The 11,751-nt window shown below is 44.3% G+C and overlaps 1 protein-coding gene across 4 annotated transcripts in view; it reads right to left on the reverse strand.

The window, feature by feature from the left end:
• Positions 1-11,547, reverse strand: part of LOC8053772 (phosphatidylinositol-binding clathrin assembly protein LAP) — a 44,676-nt gene extending 33,129 nt beyond the window's left edge. The window contains exons 1-4 of one of the 4 annotated variants that reach the window (XM_040219105.3): positions 11,060-11,395; positions 3,257-3,399; positions 1,921-1,996; positions 578-592 (exon numbers count right to left, since the gene is read on the reverse strand). In XM_040219105.3, coding sequence (XP_040075039.1) covers positions 578-592; positions 1,921-1,996; positions 3,257-3,399; positions 11,060-11,198 — 373 coding nt within the window. In that variant the 5' untranslated portion in view covers positions 11,199-11,395. Of the gene's footprint in view, positions 1-577; positions 593-1,920; positions 1,997-3,256; positions 3,400-11,059 lie in introns of all 4 variants that reach the window. The other 3 variants (XM_040219107.3, XM_040219106.2, XM_040219108.3) reach the window with 3 other exon arrangements.
• Between the last annotated feature and the right edge of the window lie 204 nt (positions 11,548-11,751).

The raw sequence follows: 11,751 nt of genomic DNA on the forward strand, positions 1-11,751 counted from the left end.
CAGAGCTCAGGCCATTGTAATACTGCCTCAAATGCAGCGCATTATTTTCCGACAAATAAATAGAAAACCAAGGCAATGCATGTCAGAAGCACCCCATTATACTTTCCTATACTGTGAGCGAAATATCTTGCTACAACTTTTCATCACCAACAGTGAATGGTGCACTATAAAATTCAATGCAGCCATGTGCCTTCTGGTTTATCAAGCTCAGAGAACACATAGTATAGTTCAAGAATAAAAAGACAAATCATATGCATCAATTAGATATTAAAATAAAGGAAATGAACAAAAGACAAGACACCAGGGTCAAATGAAGCCCATAACTGCTTGGCTCGGTTTGATTGACTTATCCACTGCATGAACTTAGTGTTCCAATACTCCTAAACATGAATGACTTCCTAAAAAAACTTTGATCGTTCCCACTTTAAAAACAAAAAACACTCCCACGATATAAGTAAAAGAATCTTATACACGCACAAAACGAAACATGCAATGCTCTGCAAAAAACAAAACAAAAAGGAGCAGGCAAGAGAAACTAGTTGCAAAAGAATGAGAAAAAGGTATTCCGACAACAAACCCATGTCACAGGATGCTGCAGGAAATCAAGGAAAGGACAGTTACCACGTGCCCAGCAAAGCAGAGAAGAAATCAACTAGCAATTCAAAGCACAGCAGACACCATTAACCAACAAACACCGTTAGTTCCAGGATAGAAGAAAAAGAGCTAAGAGGGAGGGGGGGCTGCTTTGCAGGCTTTGCATCTTTATACCTCCATTTCAAAGACCCAATGAAGGCTCTAAACTTGTTTTAGGATTCACGAGACAATAATTTCTGGAACCAATTAATGTAACTTTTTTTTCTACCGGTCCTATGAATGCAACCTTGACAAACTGTGTTACACAACTCGAAACAACAAATCTAAAAAAAGCTATGCTCTGGATCCACTTGCTCTCGCATTTTAGAAGAGTGCACGTGCACAGCTTTCATTAGCGTCAAGGCCCACTAGCGTAGGGCACCCATAGTTTTGGCTTCCTTTTTCCCAGCGGTCCTAGAAATGCCATTCTTGCTTGGTTGCCTGCCTTGAGCATTTTGATTCCTAAGCAGCATGTGGTTAGGTTGTTAGCATGAATGAAATGTCTTTAAAGCTACTTTCAAGTTTGCATATGGTATCAATTACCGTAAACTCCAGAGATGCCCCACCTCCGAAAGATAGCCCACCCCTATTTTCGGCTTGATTTGCTATATTTTTTTTAAACACCAAAAGACAGCCCACTTTTAGTAATAGTAGTGTTGCGGTCAATGATGGCCTGAACTTAAATGCGACTAGTTGGCTATGGCGGGATATAAGCGAACATTGCTGACTGGGAAGTACAGTCCCCTTTGTTGACAGTCGCCTCCGTAACAAGCTTGGAAGGGACACACCTAAAAATAGCAATCTTTTTAACACTTCTTGATTGTGTATCGAAAGCTAGCCCAACCCATATTTTCACCCGATTTGCTCTTGATGGTAAGTGGCCTCTCTCTGGATTTTAAAGTAGCGTTAGAATTCTGAAGGCCAGACTAGATATTGCACATTTCAAACATGTTCACTGGGCTTCATCGGTCCTTGTGAAGCAAGCTTAAAATAAATGCTCAGCGAATTCCACCCCTGCAGTGCAGGTAAGAAAGCCATCCTCCTATGGACTTCCAGCCTCCTCTACAGCAAAAGGCTTCCCAAAGCAAAGAAGTGACCCGACCCAGGCTCTACATCCAATGATCATCCTTGACCAACAGATCAAAATTGCTGAAGGCGGGCCACTAGTTCACAAGCCCTCATTAAATTAAACACAACATAGAGAAGTCCACGAGCCGTTATGCATTCCAGACATCCTGCCAAGTATTGTGCTTACGACAACTGCAAGTTACGGCAAAGTCTGCTCACCTTGTACGCCGGTCTTGTCGACAAATGTGCCGAGCTGAAACGTGCAGTTACTGGAGGCCAAGTATTGTGTGAACCTCTGTAACAGAAGTACTCAACTGTAACCAACTACCTTGACAACCTGATAAAATCCTGTTCAGTAAACCCGAGGGCATTTAAAAAGAATAGAATCCAAGCAATATTGGTGCAGATGATCTTGAACCAGTCGTTTCTGCAAGAGTTCAGCAATACGACGAGCATGCCACAGCATTTTTTCAGGTACAGCGCTCAACAAAACAAAATGAACCAGCGAAGCACGTGGTCTCGCGTACCTGTGGCGCCATCAGCCAGGAGAAGCGGTCTATCTTGTGTGGCGAGTCGCACATGCGCACAGCTCACCCAAGCACTCAGCGGCTGTTCATGCTCGGTCCACAACCCCCAATAGCTGATCGACGTTGGCCAGTTTGCAACATGACAGCATTTTTTTTTCTTTGCAGCAGCGTAAAAAGATTTGTTTCCAAAGGTTTAAGTTGTAAAAAGTGACCACCACTTGCAACGATTTCAATGTACATACTAAATAAATGTGCAGTGTCATGGCACATGCGTCCTTTTGTAGACTGAATAAATAAAATGTCTTCATTTTTTTTTTCTTTTTATATATTTGGGGCAATATAACTTCAGATCTTGAAGGACAGACAAAAATTGTGAGTCACGCGATTAGAAAAACTGTTAGGCCTCAGATTTATGCTTTGTAGTAATCACCTCTGGGGGTCGCGATCGAGTGGAAGCAGCCGCCGACTGCTTGGCTCACCTAGGCACATGTGCAACTCGCGACACCAGACTGCACGGCTTCTCCCGGTAGATGCCGCAGTAGGTATGCAGGCCACATGCTACGTTGGTCCTTTTTTTTTTCGTAAAGCACTGTACCTTTCCTGATTGTACCACTTGAATGCTTATGTCCTAACACCAAAAGATGCTTGCTACTGCGGGCCCAAGCCTTATCGGAATGTAACCTATCAACTAAACGGAAAAACCAATGGACACGCCGATACACCACAAAAAAAGTGTACATTCCGAATGCTCCAACCGCTCCTACAAAGAAGTAATTTCAAGTAACGTATCAATAGCTTGCAAGACATTATCTTCAGCAAGCATTCCTTCCACTTTCCATTTTGAAACATACAAGTGTCACTTTAAAGCTGTAGGAATAACCCCACATCTCATAAAATGATGTCCTGTGCAAGTCACGTACACATGTTCACCCCATGTCTCTTGCACGAACGAGAAGCAGTTAAAATTTCAAAACTTTCCAGCAGTTCACAATGACAGTACATCATCTTGGGCAAGCATGAAGACCCACCTCATTGCCATAACACATGAGATGATGCACTGTGACCAGGGACTTGAAGACCACCACCCAGTTGGTGTTCTGGGCACGCTCAATGAGCAGGTTGGCCAGTTGCGGGATCGACACATTCGGCTCGTTGGTGCAGTGCAGTAGGTCTGCAGGGGGAAAGAAAAAACCAAGGGCCGTTTTTTAAAGCTGAAACTCCCACAGCCCCACAAAAACACTGCATGACACAGCTAGCGCAACCACGACATTAGCAGCGTCTTTTCATGTTCCCCACATTGTGTCTAATACCAGATTCTGCCACCAACTAGACAAAGATTTTGATGGAAAACATTCAACTATGAGGAAAAGAAAAATAACCTCTCCGCATGTTTATGCTGTGCTGCACTCTGTATGTACAACAAGAACCAAAATAAATCATCAAAAAAAGAAACGACTTTTACAAATCTAATGCAAAACTAGAGTGTAGCTCTTGAGGAGGAGGAGAGGATGGTATGCCCCTCCTCCTCCTCTTCCCATTTAATTTGTTCATGGGTGACGTGACACGAAGTCATGGGACGTCCTTTTCCGCGCTAAACTTTGCGGGGAAACTGAATTGGTGTTTAGGTCAAGCGACGCCAATATCCCCGCTAAATTTAGCGGGAAACTTAACCCGCTAAATTTAGCGGGGAAACTGAATTGGTGTTGAGGTCACATGGCGTCAATTTTTCTGCTAAATCTAGCAGAGAAACTGAATTTGTTCATGGGTGACGTGACAAAGTCATGCGATGTCATTTCCCCCTAAATTTAGTGGGAAAATTGACGTCACCATCAATTCAATTTGCCGCTAAATTTAGTGAGGCGGTTACGCCGACAGCAACGCCGTGAAACCCGGAAACGGGTGCCTAACAAATGCGCTCTAAAATTCTGAAATCAAGCTTTGCCATACACTCAACGGGTTAAAGAGCAAGGTCTACAAACACGGAAAACTCCTTTTCACACCACCTTTCGGTATTTCAAACGGCAAGACCTATGACTCAGGAAGCCAATCTGAGCATTAGCTATGCGACAATGTACCACCAGAGTGCACTTCTATAAGAGCTGCCTTCTTTCACTCCATTGCTCCGACTGGCTTAGGGGGCCGTAGCAATCACCCTTTACCAAGTTACCCTGAACAATGAAGTATAACCATTTAACATACTTCCAAAACACTCTTGGCTTTTAACCATTTAAATTTCTGCAAACTGTTAAAATATGGCACACGAGAGTGTAGAAAAAGCAAAGGAACCAGTTGCATACCCGTTCCTGAACTCTGAATAAAATACCTTGTTCCAAATCACTCAATATTGAATAAAGCACTTCCACTGTTCAAGGATCTTACGATTATTGCTCCACACCATCTCATAAAATTCATTACACAACAAATTTTGGGAATTTCAATGACACCAATATGCACTTATCTTTCATCTTCCAAGCATTAAATATTGAGATCCAAGATGGTAAAAAAAAATATTTTTTCTTACTCATCAACAATTTAAGATTATTTTTTTACATATCTGCACTTGAAGCGACACAACCCCGCCGCGCGGCCGTTACGGAAGGCGAGCTGCGAGTACCCTAGGAAAGCCAAACTATACTGCTTACATTGGTATGCATTGAGGTCGGAGCGATGTGGTTGCACCAGGTTGACAACATAAACTGCTGCTTCATTAAGCGCTCCATTAGTTCTGCGCTGTCTATCATGGGGACCAAGTTTTGTAGTCTTTCAACTCGCCGTTGTTTTGCAAGGTAGCAACAATGGTGGACCCACGCCGTACAATGCAAAACCTTGGTCTCCCGATAAGCTCTGCCCCTGTATCGTCGCGGCGGACATATTCTACTCTGCCGTCCTGCGTGCTGCGTTCGTCTTTGTTTCAGTCACGTCTACATATCTTAGCACAGATGGAACGGACAGGAATCCCATCCCACACTCGCAGATATGCCGTACCCATTTCGCTGGAGGGAAGCCCTCCAAAGACATTTTGTCCCCACGGTACGTGTTGATATTATTTCCAGACCAGTGTCGCACGCGGTCTGTACTTTTTGAAGAAAAATTCGGACGGTACAAAAGGTGAGAAATGTGAATCTAAGAAAACTTACGATGAAACTTGGAATCGCTAAACAATCGACATCCGAATTTGGCAGTTTATGTGTGCTTTCTTAACTAGCCTCCTTTCAGGCATTGCAATCACCTTTCACATTTGGAGTGGCTGGTAGGCAGTAGGTGACAGCAAAACAAACCACCAGAACCGTGTTTAATCAAATTAAACCAAGATTGCGGATGCAGCTCAGTCTAAGACAAAAGTCATAAATAAAAAAGATAAATCAAATCAACCTTTTTAAATGATCTAACAATTTAAATTTCAGAACTTCCTCCCATACTAGGACATAGGACGTTAATTTTTTTGGTTATTCAGAAAACTACTATAATAGCTATAATACTTAAGCTATAATACTGATTTGATTTGCTATAATACTTAAGCAAATCAAAATAGACATCACTCCAATGTAAAGTTTGAGATTTGTTAACGACAGTGACATTTCTTCTGGTTTTGAACTGCATAAAATGGTAGTATAATCTTTTGAAAGAAATGGAAAGCTCATACAAGACATAATGGATGTAGTGGCCAATGCAAGATCAACCTTACATACAACTGTCTCCGTTGGTCTGCATGTGTGTGAGCACATGTTTACTTCATATTGTAGTTTGCTTGGACAAGATACCACGAAGATAGAAACAAAGCTCACCACTCCGATCAGCAGAAGAGCACCTCGTTTTGCTTGTGTTCAGCGTGCTATAAATTTTTGTTAGTTTGACTATTTTTTATTTATTTCTGAAAACCAAATAAAGGCTTCTGAACAGAATCAAATTAGACAATAACAATCAACTATTTCCGAGATTAGTTTTGTGAGAAAGGCGTTCTTGTGAGAAAATCGGTGAAATTGAAAAGATGATTTAAATCATGAATAAAATCATGTAGATTTTTATTCTCCACCTTGCATTCAAGGTACTAATGGTAGAATATAAGAATACTGTTGCCTCAATAGATTTTGCAAAACAATGTAGTGGTTGCACTTTCTAGAAGCCGGAAAAGTTTCTTGTCAGAAGCCAGCCTGCACTGTGATTTATTGAAGATGTCAAATGCATATCCTGAGATGAATAAGCGGAGAACAGCAACATTGCACTCAGAGTATCGACTCGAGGAGCTAAAGTTTTGTCTGTGCACGCTGGCACTGCCACAGCTTCGCTTGCGAAAAGCCTCCGCAAGCTGCCGAACACATCACACGGTCGAATGCCACCACTAGTGGCACTACGCGCAAATTTCGAAGCGCCCCCATAGTTCCTGCACGGAGCATTATACAGGTTTTTAAATATTAATTTCTTTGAGTATAACTACTTCTTGATGGCAACCTGTTTTTATTTATAGCCAAGGCAGTAAACAGCAAAATGTGAAAATAGTGTGCAGTGTGCTGACACTGCACAGACAGTGCCAATGTCTCCATATTAAAGACAATGGCATTCATGGTTGAGTTCAGAGACAGCATCAAATTAATATAGCAACCTCGTATAGTTACACATGCCAATTTGTTATTGAAGATAGGAAGGCTACGCTAGAGGTGGGGCAAATGAAAAGCCTCCCTGCTCTTTTTATCCTGTTAGTCAATCTAGTATCTGAATATGAATTTCCTTTCAAATTATCAACTGCTGACGCAGCCTACAAAAACTCTGTACTAAAAAAATAATTACTACAAAAATGTAACTACACAAACATAAACGTAAAAAAGTTTTAGTACAATGTATTGCTCAATTGGCTTTTACTATTTATTCTACAGCAAGAAAAATAATGGTTTCCTTCCTTTAATGGCAGTAGCTGTGTATGACCCACAATACCAGCCGCAGGTCGTCATTCGGGCTGAACGGCTAAGTTTAGCGGTGAAATTTTCCCAACAAATTTAGCGGGGAAACATTTCTCCACCAAATATAGCAAATACATTTACCGCTAAATTTCCTCTTACTGCAACCTCTCATGTTTGTTGTGCAGTAACTTCCCCAGATTCTGAAAGAATGGTCAATCTGTAAACTTTGATGAATGTTACTGGACACATAGGCCAGCAATGTGTGTGTACACTGCTGTTGGAAACCTTGAGATATTTAACCAGGAAATAAGTGCTTCGTGCTTCAAACTCAACGGTACGAGTTCTCCTTGCACGATACTCATGTACAGCATGAAAACATTGTGGCTTACCATGCCACTTCACTTGTAGGAAACGGCCATGAGCCCATTAATTCTTTAGTTTGCAACCCCCCCCCCCCCCCTGGGAACAGTGTACTATCTATGCTTGCATGCCTTGAACAAGCAAGTCCCCTAATTTAGCGAAGCTTTAGATAAATGCGCATTAATTAAAACTCCACTATCAAGCAGGCTAAGTCTAAACAACTTAGTTGCTCACTTCCTTGTCATGTAAAAATTTCAGTCAGTCAACCAACTAAAAAAAAAACTGCTTGTCGACAGCAACGTGAAATTTTTTTCTAAGTAGCTCGCGACACAACAGAACTCGAACGCTGTTCAGCATGCATCCAATTCCTCCTCTCAAACAGACAAACAAAAGTGTGATTGAAAACAAATCTGGTGGAAAACACACACTTCCCACCGCTTCCTGCTCGAGCGCCTATCTATCCACCCCGGCCTGCCGTCCCCATTTACAGAGACCACGAGGAAACCGAGAGTGCCTGCCACAAAAAGTGATACAGCTGACCACGTTTCCTACAGAGGAGGGGGGAGGGACCAGGGAGAGAAAGCCCATGAAGATTCCAGGACCAGCTCGCCAGAAAAGAAATCTAGGCCACCCCCTCCCGAGAGGCTCCCCTCGCCCGATCCTCATCTAGTCAAACCACTTTCCAAACGGCCTTCCATCGGTCATCCTCGCAAGAGGATCGACACAGAGACCCACTGCCTCTACGACAGGTCCCTCCCGGTATGGACAAGTGTCCACGCATCCCAGGCACCATTCATAAAACTGGAGACTGAACTCCGCAAACCAGAGAAGCCTCTGAGCAATCTTGGAGCGGGAAGGAAAGGCCAGGTTTCATGGCGGTCTGGGAAGCACAACAACTTTTTCCAAGGAGTTTGAAGCGGCCCGTGCCGCTTTAGGAAGCAAGTACGGAACCGGACTGCAAATAATCTTTTTCTCGGTCAGTGAATTGGTCGACTTTTTTGTGCTCGGCCCTGCTGCCGCTCTTCGTACCAATGCTGCCTGGATATGTAATCTACTGCAAAGGAAAGTGGCCTTGTCCATACTACAGAGTTTTCAGAAATCCTTAAGAATTTTGAACACTTATATTCACCATTCTAATGGTTTAGCATAATTGTCACCCAACCTGTTTTTATTGCCAGAAAGCCATTAGAGGTTGCACGTTACACCTTGCAGGGGTACATGTGCAGAACTAGGAGCACATCTTAGATCGACAAATTCAACCGAGAAAAAGCCAGCATCCAGCATAGACCACGAGAAGAGATGTGGAGAGCCCAGGGGTGAGGAGTGTACCTCCTTGCCCCTTTCCTTATACAGAAACAGACAGATCCAATTTCCAGACTCCTTGCTGGCAGATAGAGCGCTGGGCAAGTGCACGCGTGCAAAGATAAAAGCAAACAAGACCTTCCACAGCTGGAAAGCTTTACCTCCAGTCTCCTTTTCAGAACATCAGATGGAAAAGGTCGATCCACCCATTCTTTTAAGAACATGCAATGCCTCTGGCAAGCCGATTATGTTCACGATTAGAAGGGGAATACATTCGGTATTTAAATACATACCCTTTTAGAGAGGCATTTGTGTCTGGCTACATCCAGTGTGTGGCTTACATGCTACTAAAAAGATGGGGGGTAGCGAAAACGTGCAAAAATTAACACGTGCAAAATATAAAGACCCAGTCAAAACATGAACATGAAAAAAAAAATTGGGTTACAACACACATTGACAGCTTTTGGGGCCGATTTGAACCCTGGAACAGCCTCTGCGGCAAATTCATCCAGCTACTGGCGACAATAAGTAAACAAAAAAAAAACCTGTGCAGCTGACAGTTGAGTCATTCTGCTCTTACAATGCTTCTGTTTACAGATTGCATGTTGGGAGTTTTGCCCGCCGCTGGTTAACACCCGATACAGCTGTTTTCCAACAGCCTCCTGTTATTGCATCATTGTATAAGGTGAGAGGCAAAGCTTTTAAAGTCCAGATTTGAGCATTTTGTAAACTTCCGATCTATTCATTTACCCTCTATGTGCCTTCGTGTGTCTGTTGGCAATACCAGTGGTTCTATAGCGCGAAGGAACGGTGCCATCATGTAGTAAGAGTTTCTTTTGGCGCAGAACTTGCGAATGTTTTCAACTGTGAAATTTAGGAACCAAGGATGGCACAAGAGAATGGTTTGGTGCAGAAGCAGGGAAAATAGACAACTGCTAAAAAAACAAAAACGATGGGAATTGTATGATATATAAATGACGACTAGTATTCGAGACGATGCGAGGAAGCGAGCAAGCGGCCAGAAACGTTGAGAATCGAAGGCGACTGGATGCTACCCGACGCAACGACCTCCAAAATCAGCAGCGTTTACGCCGACGTTTGCTTTGCATGGATTCCAAACCGCACTCTAGCACGCTTCCCGAAGTCGTTAACTGCGCTGGTCAAACGACCTCCAACCTTCCACAACCAAGCACTCTTTCTGCGGAAAGTGGAGACGGGGTACAGTAATTTCCCCACCCCAGCAGGTATATAAAACAAACGAAAAAAGGCCAGCTCGCGGAAGCTCCCAAGACGAGCGAAAGAAAAGCGACGATGGCAAAACATCCGGCGAGACCCACGACAAAAATGAGCGACCCAAAATAACCTCGGCGCTCGTTTTTATTTTCTGCGAACAAGCGTATAAATGCGATACTTAGTCATCCCCGATTGATTGGTGAGGCAGAGGGAAACACAGATACGACCACGTTCCAAAACCGCAATAACTTAACCTCCGATGCGAAAGGAGAAAAAAAAAAGTACCTTCGCGGACATTGTAAATGCGCCATAGGCAAGCGATAATGCACCGAGTTGCAGAACACTACGGTAATGCAGATAGTAGACTGTGCTGGTTTCGGCGGATAAAACTGCTCGAAGATGTCCACCCCCTTACCACGTCTCCTCCCACCCCTTTTTTTTCCTGCAAGCATATGCGGTGCTGCCGTGCAGTTCGCCGTGTCGCGTCAGCGGTGAATTCCAAAGCGGTTGCGACAAACAGCGCTGTCGATAGTTGGACGTGAAGTGAAATAACCCGCGGGTGCAGCGTACTGTCGTGCGTGCCTGCACGATCTGCGAAGCAGCTTCGAAAAAAAAAAAAAAAATTAATCGCAGAATAGGCGACGAGGGGGAAAAGGACCAAACAGAACCGAGGTCTTCCTTCGTTCATCGGAGAAAAGAAAAAATACCCTGACGAATTTTCCGATAACGCTTCGCGTCATTTTCGCCACGTTTGAGCGTGGATATTTGCTGCCAACTCGCACGTTTTCGTCCCGGTTGAGCCGGGCGCAGCGAAAGACCAACGCTGCACTAGCATTGCAATAACTAAATAGATAAAAAGGCTAAGGGGGAGGAGATCTATCGACGAGCAGGCGAAAAAGACCTTTGTGTTAGGCTTACAAGTGGGTCAACTTTCTTTTCGGCTTTCAGAGTCGCGTGCCGTGCTCGCAAGTATGCGTCGAGCAAGCGGCGTTCGGCGGCCCGAGCGACGGGCGGAGCGAGGCGACTTGTCGAGAGACTCACAGTCCAAATGCTTCTTCTTGGGGCCGATGACTTCTTCGGTGGTCGCCTTGCAAACCACCCTGGCGAGGCCTTGGCCAGCGATGGTGTGCCTCGCTGCCATGAGCCGGTCATTGAGGCTCTGTCCCGACGTTTTGGACATGATTCACGCTGGGCTGCTGCTGCCGGACAGACTGACAACAGGCTGGCACGACCCCCACCACCGCACGAGCTTCCCCGACGCGACTCCAGATATCGGGGGCCCCCTGACTGTGCGCCGCCGCCGGTGTCGTGAGTACGTGCGCGCAGCTTTTCCCACAACACCCCTCTTTCCGAAAAATCTGGTAATCATCAAATGCCAAGATGGCGAAGGAAAACAGTGACGTCAGCGGTGACGCCACGTTGCCGCCCGCCAATCTGCTTTCTCTTCGCTTCGGGGGAGCCTGCGGGGGTTCTGCAGCGCGTCGCCAGGTGGCTGCCACCGACTTCACGCCGACCAGCGGATTCTTATCTATTTAATCGAATGACGCCGTGTTAAAGATAACGTAATCTTTTACCTTTTTTGACACAGGCTCGTTTCCTCCCCCCATCTCCTTTTATCTCGTTCTTGAACTTGACATTTAAATGCCTGCTCCTTCCAAAATTAGGTAGTTTCATCGTGATTAAATGAGAATGCAATATCTATTTCTCTATTTTAAAACATTTGTTGGGTTTTA

Source organism: Ixodes scapularis, unplaced genomic scaffold (assembly GCF_016920785.2).
Source record: "Ixodes scapularis isolate PalLabHiFi unplaced genomic scaffold, ASM1692078v2 PGA_scaffold2__306_contigs__length_199485367, whole genome shotgun sequence".
NCBI classification, from domain to species: Eukaryota; Metazoa; Arthropoda; class Arachnida; order Ixodida; family Ixodidae; genus Ixodes; species Ixodes scapularis.